We start from the raw sequence: 15,206 nt of genomic DNA on the forward strand, positions 1-15,206 counted from the left end.
AGAGCAATGCTCCAACTAAGAACCACCCAATTCACTGATTGCAAAATTAATAATTCAATTCTAATGAGAATGAGAATGATGCTGAAACGAAATATTATTCATATAAGGAATTACCACAGTCTTGAGCTGCTGACTAAAATTATCAAAATTGATCAATGTTACATAAATACAGTGGACCCCCGCATAACGATGGCATCGCATAGCGATTTTTCCGCATAACGATTACTTTTATCGCAAAATTTTTGCCCCGCATACCGATTAAAAACCCGCATACCGATTTTCGTCCGAGACGCGTCCAATGTGCCCTCACATGTGCCGGCCGTCCCATTGTTTACCAGCCAGCCTCCGCGGTAACATCCAAGCATACACTCGGAATATTTCGTATTATTACAGTGTTTTCGGTGGTGTTTCTGGAAAATAAGTGACCATGGGCCCCAAGAAAGCTTCTAGTGCCAACCCTGTGGTAAAAAGGGTGAGAATTAGTATGGAAATTAAGAAAGATTTTGAAGGGTTTGGGGCTAACCCTGAGAAGCCTATGCCAGTTGTGGAATCCATTGTGCCTACTTCAAAGATTAAGGAAATGTGTGCAGAGTGGTTTGAACTGCAAACCTTTATAGATGAAAATCACCCTGACACAGCTGTTGCAAGCCGTGCTTGTGACTATTTCAATGACAATGTTATGGCCCATTTTAGGAAAGTCTTGAAGAAACGGGAGGTACAGAGCTCTATGGACAGATTTGTTGTGCGACAGAGGTCCAGTGACTCTGAAGCTGGTCCTAGTGGCATTAAAAGAAGAAGGGAAGTAACCCCAGAAAAGGACTTGCTACCTCAAGTCCTAATGGAAGGGGATTCCCCTTCTAAACAGTAAGAAGATAATGCTCTCCCCTCCTCCCATCCCATCAATCATCACCAGATCTTCAATAAAAGTAAGTGTCATGTAATTGTGCATGCCTTTTTCAGTTTGTGTGTATTAAAATTAACATTTCATGTGGTAAAAAAATTTTTTTTTCATACTTTTGGGCGTCTTGCACGGATTAATTTTATTTCCATTATTTCTTATGGGGAAAATGAATTCGCATAACGATTATTTCGCATAACGATGAGCCCTCTTGCACGGATTAAAATCGTTAACCGGGGGTCCACTGTATTTAAAAAGGAAAACTTTTCTTTATAACAGTTATATAGTTTATGTCTACTGTAGGTGAACTGTACTCTCATTATGAGTATCAAATGCACTAAGTTGATAGAATTATATATTGTACATTCATGGACCTGCTTCACATGGGTCAGTAGGCCTGCTGCAGTGTTCCTTCTTTCTTATGTTCTTAAATATTTCTAAGCTATATCTGGGAGTAAAATGCCTGCACTTTAAAGGAGGGGTTTAGGATACTGGCAGTTTGGAGGGCTGTTTAAACTGCAGTATCCACATGCCTCTGCAACTGCCATGCAAAGACAATGATTATGTATGAGTGAGGGTGATAGTGTTGAATGATGATGAAAGTTTTTTCTTTCTTTTTGGGTCACCCTGCCTTGGTAGGAGACGGCCGATGTGTTAAAAAAAAAATAAACTTACCTTTGATACACCTTTGAAGAATTTCGAGAGTATATCTACTCTCTGAGCCCTTGGGAGGCAAAATTAGGGAATGTACCACAGTGTTGTGATACCAACACTTAAACGAGTGTGTGAGGTATGGGTTGCGAACACTGATGCAAGGAGGAGGCTACAAGCTGTGGAGGTATGTTTGAAAGCAATGTGTGGCCTGAACACTATGCAGTAGATTCAGAAGGCAGAAATTAAAAGACAGATTACAGGTTATTAAGGGTATAATTTAGTGTTCTGAAAAAAAGTTCTTGATGTCGTTTAAGCATTTAGAGAAGACTGAGAGGGATAAAATGATGACAAGAATGTATAAATCTGAGATGTAATGCAGAAGGGGGAAAGGGTCATCCCAGGAATGATTGAAGGAAAAGGGTAAAGGAAACAAGACCCTGGTTTTAGGGCCTTGAGCATCAAACAGGCTCATGTGAATGTGTTAGACAGGGATGAATGGAGACAGGTGGATTTTAATGGATATACTGTTGGAGAGCAAGCAGGGTCACATTTATGAAAGGATTTAGGGAAACCAATTAACCAGGTTTGAGTTCTCGAGTTTCCTGCATTCTGAAGAAGAGGTGAGGATGATACTGTCAAAGAGGAATCAGAATTGTGATGTCAGTACACTTCTTCCAAAACAGGGATTGAATGAAAGATGATTAATATATTTTATTGGTTGCCCTGCCTTGGTGAGAAATGGTTGATGAAGTAAAAAAAAAAGTTGGAAAAGTAGCAGGGAAGATAGAATTAAACTAAGAAAGAGAAAGTACAGTGGACCCCCGACATTTGATGGCATCGACATTCGATAAATCCGACATTCGATTCATTTTAACGCAAAAGTTTCGCCTCGACATTCGATGGAACACCCGACATTCGATGGAACACCCGACATTCGATACGATTCGTACGAGATGTGTCCATGTGTGGCCTGAACTGCCCCGTGTGTGCCAGTGTTTACAAGCCAGCCAGTGTGCGCGCATCTAAGGATACATTCGGTACATTCCATAATATCACTGTTTTTGGTGCTTGTTTCTGCAAAATAAGTAACCATGGGCCCCAAGAAAGCTTCTAGTGGCAACCCTTCGAGAAAAAAGGTGCTAATGACTATTGAAATGAAGAAAGAGATAGTTGCAAAGTGCGAAAGTGGAGTGCGTATGTCGGAGCTGGCCAGGTTGTATAGTAAACCCCAATCAAGCATCTCTACTATAGTGAGCAGGAAAACGGCAATCAAGGAAGCTGTTGTTGCAAAAGGTGCAACTTTGTTTTTGAAACAGAGATCGCTAGTGTTAGAAGATGTTGAGAGACTGTTATTGGTGTGGATAAATGAAAAACAGATAGCAGGAGATAGCGTCTCTCAAACGTAAAGTAAAAGGACACAAGTGCAACTAATGTGACATTTTATTGTGGCAACGTTTCACTCTCCAGGAGCTTTGTTAAGCCGATACAAACAGTATATGGATGCAGAGGGTATATAAAGGCTCAGAGTGAGGTGCAATACTAGTGAGGTACCATTTCGATGTTCACTAGTGGTAGTAGTAGTAGTGACAAAAGTTGTAGTAGTAGTAGTAATACAGTATGGTAGAGCAATTAATTCGTACATGAGTGAAAGGATATAAAAGCTATTACTTGGGTAACATAAAAATAGGTTGGACAAATATAGACTGGAAAGAGAAGGCCTGTTTCAGTGTTCACTCTCTGTAATGTGCTTTGTGTAGTATAGCAGGAGAGACTATGTGATGGCAGGGTTTACTGTTTTCAGGAGGATTCTTGCTAAGACTTCAGAGATGGTGAAGCTGCCGTTGTTTTGTTTAATTGTATTCGAAACAGCGATCAGTGCTGATTCGAGGCACTTGCGTCTGCAGAAATTAGTTTCTTTGATCACTAATTGGGCGTCCCTGAATTTCATGAGATGATTGGTGGAATTTCGGTGTTGTACACAGGCGTTGTTCAAGTTATCGTTCCTACATGCGTAAATGTGTTCATTGAGGCGGGTGTCGAGGTTTCTTGCTGTTTCACCTACATAAATCTTGTCACAGCCTCCACAGGGTATAGTGTAAATCCCTGCATTGACTGGTTCATAGTGCTTTGATTTTGTCCTGGTTAGATCCTTTATTAAAGTGCTAGAAGCGTTGGCGACTCTGGTGTTAGCTTGTGAAAGTACTTTGGAAACGTTCAGTGCAACCTGGCTGTTGGGAAGAATTATAACTTTGCTGGGAGTGGTGTTGGTGCGTGGAGAATTAATGATCTGAAGAGCTCTTTTCTTGCAGTCTTTGATGAAAAAGGAAGGAAAATGTAACTCAGTGAAGGTTTGGTGAATGTATGTACATTCCTTGTCAAGAAACTCAGGACTACAAATTCGGTATGCTCTTAGAAAAAACCCGATGATGATGCCTCTTTTGGTCTTGGTATCTTGACTGGAATAGAAGTGTGTGAGATCATTTTTATTGGTAGGTTTCCGATAAACTTGAAATCTTAGGTTGTTGTCTGCTTTGTGAATGAGGACGTCGAGGAGAGGTAGCTTGTCATTGGACTCTTCTTCTAGTGTAAACTGGATCGCCGGTTCAACTGCGTTGAGCCTTGCCTGAAGATTCCGTACATCAAAACGTTTGGGAGTTATTACGAGGACGTCGTCCACGTAACGTAACCAAGTGACGCTTGAAGGGATGATGTTTGCGAAGTGTTCGGACTCTAGGTGTTCCATGTATAAGTTGGCTAGGACGGCAATGATGGGGGACCCCATTCCCATGCCCATGCCAACTTATACATGGAAGGGGATTCCCTTTCTAAACACTAACACCATCCACACTCTCCCCTCCTCCCATCCCATCAATCATCACCAAATCTTCATTAAAGGTAAGTGTCAATTATTCTATTGTTATTAATCTATTGTTATTGTTGTTACTGTAATTATTCTACTGCATTAAACTTAATATTTCATGTGGTAAAAAATTTTTTTCATAGTTTTGGGTGTCTTGCACGGATTAATTTGATTTCCATTATTTCTTATGGGGAAAATTAATTCAACTTTCGATATTTTCGACATTCGATGAGCTCTCAGGAACGGATTAATATCGAATGTCGAGGGTCCACTGTATATAGAAATGAAGTGCTGGAATGCTGAAGATATTTCATTAATGCCTGTATGTAAAGAGGATGGGTGCCAAAGGAGAGGCAAGAGAATACATGTGGTTCCTTTATATAAAACTAAGGGAGGATAAGATAGTAAAACCCAGAGGATTTTCTTTCTTTAAACACTCCAACCCACTCCCACTGAGGTGAAGTGATCCAACAATGAAGAAAACACTTTCGCTGTCACTCAATCAATCAATGTCTTGCTAGAAGGGAGCTGACATCACAGTACAGATGACCCTCCAAACTGCAACATCCCTGCCCCTCTAGTGTAGGCACTGTCCAGGACTCAAATCTAGCTAACCGTTTCCGAGTGTTATCTTGCTCACATCCCAACAGCACGTCAAATCATGAAAACTGCTTACCCCCACTCACTTCTATCTAACATACTCACACAAACCTGTTTGATGTCTAAACCTCTAGCACTCAAAACCTACTGACCCCCCTTTTTCTACAACCTTTCCTAGGACAACCTCTACCCCTCCTTCCCTCCTACCCAGATTTATACACCCTTCTAGTCATCCTATTTTTTCTTCAAAAGATTAAGTCAGTTAAATATACTAAATAAAAGTATGGCAGCATTGTGACTGATGAACAATTATCAGAAAATAAAATATGATTGCAACGTTAATTAATAAAATGAAAGAAATGTATAAATTATGAAGTTGCACTGAAGCATCTAACTGAGCAATACTTAGTTAAGGGAAAAGAAAAGTTTGTTGTACTCAAGGCTTTGAAAAAGGTGCATAACAGTGTGAATCACTGAACAATGTGACGTATTTTGCAAAGAAAAATATAAAATGCCAACCCCAAAGTAAATGATGCCAGCAAAACAAATTTGGCTAATGTTGCAATGTTTGCTTCAAGGCGTTATTAAACCTATACTGCTTTAGATCAAGCACCTCAACTTACATGGATTTAAACTGACTAAACAACACAAGCTTTCCGAGTCTTTAGTCATAAAATCATGACATCTTCCAGTGTTCTTTTAATTCAATTCTTTCACAGCAGAAATTCCTTTTATTTGCAGCATGCAATTTAAAATTTAATACTCCAACAAAATTTGGAAGAAAAAACAAAAGCATTTGAGCAACATAAGATATCAACTAACCTGTAGCCTGGTTGTGGCTTTTACGATGTCTAGCAGACACTTGCAAGCGAGTCTTTCCATAGTAGTGAGTCTCTTTTAAAGCTTTCTTGACCATATCCCTGTATCAGAGTTCATTACATAATTAACAAATGTATACATACAATGTGGCAGATGTTGCAGGTGTATGGTATAGGAGGTAGGTTACTGAAAGCAGCGAAGAGTTTTTACAAGGATAGTGAGGCTCAGGTTAGAGTATGTAGGAGAGAGGGAGATTATTTCCCAGTAAAAGTAGGCCTTAGACAAGGATGAGTGATGTCACCGTGGTTGTTCAATATATTTATAGATGGGGTTGTAAGAGAAGTGAATGCTAGGGTCTTGGCAAGAGGTGTGGAGTTAAAAGATAAAGAATCAAACACAAAGTGGGAGTTGTCACAGTTGCTCTTTGCTGATGACATGGTTCTTTTGGGAGATTCTGAAGAGAAGTTGCAGAGGCTGGTGGATGAATTTGGTAAGGTATGTAAAAGAAAATTAAAAATGAATATAGGAAAGAGTAAGGTTATGAGAAAAGCAAAAAGATTAGGTGACGAAAGACTGGATATCTGATTGGAGGGAGAGAGTGGTGCACTTAGGAGTCTGTGGAGACAAAGAACTTTGTCCGTGGAAGTAAAAAGGGGAATATATGAGAGTATAGTTATACCAATGCTCTTGTATGGGTGTTGGGCATTGGTTGTGAATGTTGCAACAAGGAGAAGGCTGGAGGTAGTGGAGACGTAATGTCTGGGGGCAATGTGTGATGTGAATATAATGCAGAGAATTTGTAGTTTAGAAATTAGAAGGTGTGGGATTACCAAAACTACAACCCAGAGGGCTGAGGAGGGGTTGCTGAGGTGGTTCGGACATGTAGAGAGAATGGAACAAAACAGAATGACTTCGAGAGTGTATAAATCTGTAGTGGAGAGAAGGCGGGGTAGGGGTTGGCTAGGAAGGGTTGGAGGGAGGGGGTAAAGGAGGTTTTGTGTGCGAGGGGCTTGGACTTCCAGCAAGCGTGTATGAGCGTATTTGATAGGAGTGAATGGAGACAAATGGTTTTTAATATTTGACGTGCAGCTGGAGTGTGAGCAAAGTAACATTTATGAAGAGATTCAGGGAAACCGGCAGGCCGGACTTGAGTCCTGGAGATGGGTAGTACAGTGTTTACACTCTGAAGGAGGGGTGTTAATATTGCAGTTTTATAACTGTAGTGTAAAGCACCCCTTTGGCAAGACAGTGATGGAGTAAATGATGATGAAAGTTTTTCTTTTTCAGGCCACCCTGCCTTGGTGGGAATCGGCCATGTGTTAATAAAAAAAATATATATAAGAATACGTTCAATGCAGATGTACAAGGAATGGAATGAGGAGTTACAATTTAGCTAAAATGACACTTGATGCTAGCAATAGCAAAACCTATGAACACAAACTGCATCTAAAGTGACTAAGAAACAGGTAAAGCATTAACTGCAACCAAAACTAAGAAGCAGTCACAGGAAGATGAAAATTACAGATTAACCAGATAGAATTAATGTTTTTATCTATGTCTGTGAATGTGTTCAGATATTTAGGAGTGGACGTGTCAGCAGATGGGTCTATGAAGGATGAGGTGAATCAAAGAATTGACGAGGGGGAAAAGGTGAGTGGTGCATTGAGGAGCCTGTGGAAACGAAGAACTTTATCTATGAAAGCAAATAGGTGAATGTATGAGAGTATAGTTATACCAATGCTCTTGTATGGGTGTGAGGCATGGGTTGTGAATGTTGCAACAAGGAGAAGGCTGGAGGCAGTGGAGATGTCATGTCTGAGGGCAATGTGTGATGTGAATATAATGCAGAGAATCTGTAGTTTGGAGATTAGGAGGAGGTGCAGGATTATCAAGACAATTATCCAGAGGGCTGAGGAAGGGTTATTGAGATGGTTTGGACATGTAGAGAGGATGGAACGAAATAGAATGACTTCGAGAGTGTATAAATCTGTAGTGGAGGGAAGGCGGGGTAGGGGTCGGCCTAGGAAAGGTTGGAGGGAGGGAGTAAAGGAGGTTTTGTGTGTGAGGGGCTTGGACTTCCAGCAAGCGTGTGTGAGCGTGTTAAACAGGAGCGAATGGAGACAAATGGTTTTTAGGACTTGACGTGTTGTTGGAGTGTAAGCAAGGTAACATTTATGAAGGGATTCAGGGAAACCGGCAGGCCAGACTTGATTTCTGGAGATGGGAAATACAGTCCCGGCACTCTGAAGGAGGGGTGTCAATGTTGCAATTTTATAACTGTAGTGATGGAGTGAATGATGATGAAAGTTTCTCTTTTCGGGCCACCCTGCCTTTGTGGGAAACAGCCGATGTGTTAATAAAAAAAATTTATGTCTGTGATGCTATTAGTATGAAAACTAAATAACTCATGATGCCTAACTTTGCAAGGTTAGAGTAACAGCATACTGAAACTAAATACTGGCATCCTCCATGGTTAAGTGGCAGCCACAGTATAATACACCTTCACAAATGACATTACCAATCACTACCACAACTCAATCACCATATGAAGTCATGACATTCCACATGTAATAGCTGTAAGATATACATATGTACAAATGAACCCACCCACACAAAAGAAATTTATTAAATCTCACACTGGAATAAGGAATGGTTCATCAAAACCAATGCAGGAAAACTGATTACGGGTACAAGATGATCCACTACCTCCCATACTTTGCTCATATGTTCTCATACACACACATTTCTGTACATACCTGTCTGAAATAAAACCAAAGGATGAGATTTCACCATAGTTAATAATCTGTGCACTAACACACACAAACACTAAATAAGCAACAGTAAAAAAAAGGGGGGGAGGGGATAAGCTGTCTATATAAACAAAGAAAAGAACCAATGAAGACCAAAATACACCTTTACAAAGATTTCACCTATGGAATCATAACATTTACATTCCTCATACTTTTCCTTGCAACAAAAAACAATAAACTGAAGCTTTAGAATATTCAGAATAAGTGTGCTACGAGTATTCAACCTGGCCTGGCAAGACTTGAAAAAGCAATTCCCTTAACATTAAATCCTTTATTCCCACCATAACTATGTTGGAAGATACAGGGAGATCAGCAAATCAAGAGACCTGAACACTAACATCAGTTGTGTTCAGTATCTTCAAAGATCACCTAATGCTTGTAAGGAAGGCCCATACTGAGCAGCAAAAATGGGAAATAGCCTGCAGTGTCTAAGGCTGAGTGATATGTATGGCTACCATATATATTGTACAGTGGAACCTCTGCTTGCGAGTTTAATCTGTTCCGTTACCTAGCTCATAACCCGACATGCTAGTATGCCGAGTCAATTTTCCTCATTTAAGTTTAATGAAATGCCATTAATCCGTTCCAGCGGAATTTCTGCTGTCGGGAGGCAGGACAAAAATACGCTAATATCAATTCTACAGCTTATTTACCTATCACAGTTCATCTAATATGACATAATAACCAATACAATTAACCTAGAAACATAATACGTACATGTATATCCTCTAGAATAAATAAAATAGGCCATAATATGATGAGTGATGGCAGTGGCATCCATTCCCTCACCTGCTGACTATATCTTCCCATGCTTTTATTATAAGAGAAAACAGAGTGTTTGCAAGGCTAACTGCACTTGTTTCGTAAATAAGTTTCATAAATAAGAAATACTGTATAAAAACATAAGAGAGAATGTAAAGAAATAAAGTGGTTTTATAAAGTGTACGTATGCTGGCGGAGGTGAAGGAAGGCAGAGGGTGGAGGTGGAGGGTGGAAGTGGAGGTGGAGAGTGGAAGATAGGGTACTTGCTACTAGCTCCTACTGCCACCGCACACCTTGCTTGTTTATCAAAGATTTCATGCTGTACATGATTCCATGGACATCATCCTCTTTTTGTTTTCAGCACTATCCTCTACACTTACTTTCTTAGGACCCATGGTTAGAAACAAGAAATTTGGCAATACTAACATGAGAAATGCTTCCACAGTGACAAACACATTGGCGTTGGCTGTGCCACTTAGTGGCGATGTTCCGAACCTCGCTTTTTTTTTTTTTAACACATCAGTCGTCTCTCACCAAGGCAGGGTGACCCAAAAAGAAAGAAAATCCCCAAAAAGAAAATACTTCATCATCATTCAACACTTTCACCTCACTCATACATAATCAGTCTTTGCAGAGGCACTCAAATACGACAGTTCAGAAGTCCCTCCAAACTGCCCATTTCCAGCACTCAAGTCTGGCTAGCCAGTTTCCCTGAATCCCTTCACAAAATATTACCAATTCCAATTCCCTAGATCTAGAGCCCCTCACCAGCATCAAGGAACCTCCCTAGAGGGGGAAGCTCGCAACCTGAATTTTGGCTCATATCCAGGAGCAAAAAATCGACCGAGCAATGGCTTGTATCCTGAAAAACTCACATAGTGGGGCACTCATAAGCAGAGGTTCCATTGTATTGAAAACTGGTGAAGCCAAACCAATGAGACAATAATCCCCAAAACTATTAGCAGATATATATGTCCAATGACCTCTGCAGCCAGAAGCAGGCCACTTTGAAAAGAAACCAAAAAATACACCACCAGGTCCTCCATATACAATGAGGACTTGATGCTGTCAAGGACAACACGAACACCATTACCTAAGATACAGTACTGTGAAACCCAGAAAAATGCCTTGCGAGACCTCTTCCTCCCAGGAAAATGACTATGAAAAGCTCGAGTACAACACTCCCCCTGAACACAGGCCTCACAGTACCAGGTGATGGAAATATTGTAATGTAGGATGCTCAACCTCTATGTAGTGTCACAGGATTTTCCCATATTGATGAAAACTGCTAAGGTACTGAGTCAATTGGTAAAGCCCATCTGAAAATTGCTAGTCAGTCACACCAAAAAGAGTCTACCATGAATTTGAACTTAGAAAAGTCAAATTGTGCCAAGATGTAACAGATAAACCTCAGGTACAAGCTTTTATCATCCACAGGCAATCTTCGGTAATACAAGTACAGTGGACCCCGGTTATCGGCTGCTTCTGTTATCGGCCAACTCGGTGATCAGCCAGTTTTTCGGAGCCCGGTTTTCAGCCGTTAATTCAGTGATCAGCTGTTTGGGATGCGTCGATCTCCCGGCTGGGGCCGCTTGTGCATCAGTTTGGCTGTGTCTTTCGGTGTGTGAGGAAGCTTCTGCTCATACACCCAAACATTTTGGTTGTTTTCCACCGTTTTTTGTGGTTTTTTGCAGTGCAACTGCGAAATAAGTAACCATGGCTCCAAAGAAAGTTCTTAGTAAAGTTCCTATGGTAAAGAAAGTGAGAAACACCATGGAATTTAAGTGTGAAGTGCAGCAGGAATGCAGGGAGTGTAGCAGGCATGTAGGGAATGTAGCAGGCATGCAGGGAGTGTAGCAGGCATGCAGTGTGTGTAGCAGGCATGCAGAGAGTGTAGCAGGCATGAAGGGAGTGTAGCAGGCATGCAGGGAGTGTAGCAGGCATGCAGGAAGTGTAGCAGGCATGCAGGGAGTGTAGCAGGCATGTAGGGAGTGTAGCAGGCATTCAGGTAGTGTAGCAGACATGTAGGGAGTGTAGCAGGTGTGCAGGGAGTGTAGCAGGCATGTAGGGAGTGTAGTAGGCATGCAGGGAGTGTAGCAGGCATGCAGGGAGTGGAGCAGGCATGCAGAGAGTGTAGAAGGCATGCAGAGAGTGTAGCAGGCATGCAGAGAGTGGAGCAGGCATGCAGGGAGTGTAGCAGGCATGCAGAGAGTGTAGCAGGCATGCAGGGAGTGTAGCAGACATGCAGGATGTGTAGCAGGCATGCAGGAAGTGTAACAGGCATGCAAGGAGTGTAACAGGCATGTAGCAGGCATGCAGGGAGTGTAGCAGACATGCAGGATGTGTAGCAGGCATGCAGGAAGTGTAACAGGCATGCAAGGAGTGTAACAGGCATGCAGGGAGTGTAGCAGGAATGCTGGGAGTGTAGCAGACATGCAGGATGTGTAGCAGGCATGCAGGAAGTGTAGCAGGCATGCAGAAAGTGTAGCAGGTATGCAGGAAGTGTAGCAGGTATGCAGGAAGTGTAGCAGGCATGCAGGAAGTGTAGCAGGCATGCAGGAAGTGTAGCAGGCAATGTGTGGTGTAAATATTATGCAGAAAATTCGGAGTGTGGAAATTAGAAGGTGTGGAGTTAATAAAAGTATTAGTCAGAGGGCTGAAGAGGGGTTGTTGAGGTGGTTTGGTCATTTAGAGAGAATGGGTCAAAGTAGAATGACATGGAGAGTGTATGAGTCTGTAGGGAAAGGAAGGCGGGGTAGAGGTCATCCTCAAAAAGGTTGGAGGGAGGGGGTAAAGGAGGTTTTGTGGGCGAGGGGCTTGGACTTCCAGCAAGCGTGAAGAGCTGTTGGAGTGTGAGGAGGGTTATTTTATATAGCCGGACTTGAGTCCTGAAAATAGGAAGTACAATGCCTGCACTTTAAAGGAGGGGTTTGGGATATTGGCAGTTTAAAGGGATATGTTGTGTATCTTTATACGTATACTTCTAAACTGTTGTATTTTGAGCACCTCTGCAAAAACAGTGATTGTGTGTGAGTGAGGTGAAAGTGTTGAATGATGATGAAAGTATTTTCTTTTTGGGGATTTTATCTTTCTTTTTGGGTCACCCTGCCTCGGTGGGAGACGGTCGACTTGTTAAAAAAAAAAAAAATTGTCTGGAACGGATTAATTGTAATTACATTAATTCTTATGGGAAATATTATTTCGGTTTACGGCCATTTCAGTTTTAGGCCGAGCTTCTGAACGGATTATGGCGAATAACTGAGGGTCCACTGTATTAGGAAATGATGCATTTCCAATCAGGTGATGTGACACCATCCACTTTAATTACTATGAACATTGGAAAAGATCAGAACTTACAATTCCTTTCCTATTCCTCAGGAAGTATTTTTTTCAAATGGGAAAATATCTGCACCACCATTATCCTATTAACCCTTAAACTGTCCAAACGCAGATCTACATTCACTCGTGTGGCGCTCCGAATATTTGGAAAAACAAAAAAATAATTTTTCTCTTTTAAAATGAAGATCCCATTTTTCTACATGTTATAGGATTAAAAAAAAAATTTTAGGGTCAGTACTTACCGGTGGGGAGAAATAAATAGGATTAAATCAGGAGTATCTCAGAGAGCTAGAGCTAAGGAAGGGGTAGCAATAATGTTGAAGGATCAGTTATGGAAGGAGTAAAGAGAATATGAATGTGTAAATTCAAGGATTATGTGGATTAAAGCACAGGTTGGATGCGAAAAGTGCGTCATAATAAGCGTGTATGCACCTGGAGAAGAGAGGAATGTAAAGGAGAGAGAGAGATTTTGGGAGATGTTAAGTGAATGTATAGGAGCCTTTGAACCAAGTGAGAGAGTAATTGTGGTAGGGGACCTGAATGCTAAAGTAGGAGAAACTTTTAGAGAGGGTGTGGTAGGTAAGTTTGGGGTGCAAGGTGTAATGATAATGGGAGCCCTTTGACTGAACTTTGTATAGAAAGGGGTTTAGTTATAGGTAATACATATTTTAAGAAAAAGAGGATAAATAAGTATACAAGATATGATGTAGGGCAAAATGACAGTAGTTTGTTGGATTATGTATTGGTAGATAAAAGACTGTTGAGTAGACTTCAGGATGTACATGTTTATAGACAGGCCACAGATACATCAGATCCCTTTTTAGTTGCAGCTGCACTGAGAGTAAAAGGTAGATGGGATACAAGGAGAATAGAAGCATCAGGTAAGAGAGAGGTGAAGGTTTATAAACTAAAAAAGGAGGCAGTTAGGGTACGATATAAACAACTATTGGAGGATAGATGGGCTAATGAGAGCATAGGCAATGGGGTCAAAGAGGTATGGGGTAGGCTTAAAAATGTAGTGTTAGAGTGTTCAGCAGAAGTTTGTGGTTACAGGAAAGTGGGTGCGGGAGGGAAGAGGAGCGATTGGTGGAATGATGATGTAAAGAGAGTAGTAAGGGAGAAAAAGTTAGCATATGAGAAGTTTTTACAAAGTAGAAGTGATGCAAGGAGGGAGGAGTATATGGAGAAGAAGAGAGAGGTTAAGAGAGTGGTGAAGCAATGTAAAAAGAGAGCAAATGAGAGAGTGGGTGAGATGTTATCAACAAATTTTGTTGAAAATAAGAAAAAGTTTTGGAGTGAGATTAACAAGTTAAGGAAGCCTAGAGAACAAATGGATTTGTCAGTTAAAAATAAGAGAGCAGAGTTATTAAATGGAGAGTTAGAGGTATTAGGAAGATGGAGGGAATATTTTGAGGAATTGTTGAATGCTGATGAAGATAGGGAAGCTGTGATTTCGTGTATAGGGCAAGGAGGAATAACATCTTGTAGGAGTGAGGAAGAGCCAGTTGTGAGTGTGGGGGAAGTTCGTGAGGCAGTAGGTAAAATGAAAGGGGTTAAGGCAACTGGGATTGATGGGATAAAGATAGAAATGTTAAAAGCAGGTGGGGATATAGTTTTGGAGTGGTTGTGCTATTATTTAATAAATGTATGGAAGAGGGTAAGGTACCTAGGGATTGGCAGAGAGCATGCATAGTTCCTTTGTATAAAGGTAAAGGGGACAAAAGAGTACAAAAATTATAGGGGGATAAGTCTGTTGAGTATACCTGATAAAGTGTATGGTAGAGTTATTATTGAAAGAATTAAGAGTAAAACGGAGAATCAGATAGCAGATGAACAAGGAGGCTTTAGGAAAGGTAGGGGGTGTGTGGATCAAGTGTTTACAGTGAAACATATAAGTGAACAGTATTTAGATAAGGCTAATGAGGTTTTTGTGGCATTTATGGATTTGGAAAAGGTGTATGACAGGGTGGATAGGGGAGCAATGTGGCAGATGTTGCAGATGTATGGTATAGGAGGTAGGTTACTGAAAGCAGTGAAGAGTTTTTACAAGGATAGTGAGGCTCAAGTTAGAGTATGTAGGAAAGAGAGAGATTATTTCCCAGTAAAAGTAGGCCTCAGACAAGGATGTGTGATGTCACCATGGTTGTTCAATATATTTATAGATGGGGTTGTAAGAGAAGTAAATGCGAGGGTCTTGGCAAGAGGTGTGGAGTTAAAAGATAAAGAATCACACCACACACAGAGTGGGAGTTGTCACAGTTGCTCTTTGCTGATGACACTGTGCTCTTGGGTGATTCTGAAGAGAAGTTGCAGAGGTTGGTGGATGAATTTGGTAGGGTATGTAAAAGAAGAAAATTGAAAGTGAATACAGGAAAGAGTAAGGTTATGAGGATAACAAAAAGATTAGGTGATGAAAGATTGGATATCAGATTGGAGGGAGAGAGTATGGAGGAGGTGAATGTAT

The 15,206-nt window shown here is 41.0% G+C and overlaps 1 protein-coding gene across 1 annotated transcript in view; it reads right to left on the minus strand.

Moving 5' to 3' along the window:
- Positions 1–15,206, minus strand: part of LOC128695095 (speckle targeted PIP5K1A-regulated poly(A) polymerase-like) — a 121,488-nt gene that overhangs the window by 93,236 nt on the left and 13,046 nt on the right. Inside the window, exon 3 of the mRNA XM_070091432.1 lies at positions 5,835–5,932. Coding sequence (XP_069947533.1) covers positions 5,835–5,932 — 98 coding nt within the window. The remainder of the gene's footprint in view (positions 1–5,834; positions 5,933–15,206) is intronic.

This window comes from Cherax quadricarinatus, chromosome 35 (genome assembly GCF_038502225.1).
Source record: "Cherax quadricarinatus isolate ZL_2023a chromosome 35, ASM3850222v1, whole genome shotgun sequence".
In the NCBI taxonomy this organism is placed as follows: Eukaryota; Metazoa; Arthropoda; class Malacostraca; order Decapoda; family Parastacidae; genus Cherax; species Cherax quadricarinatus.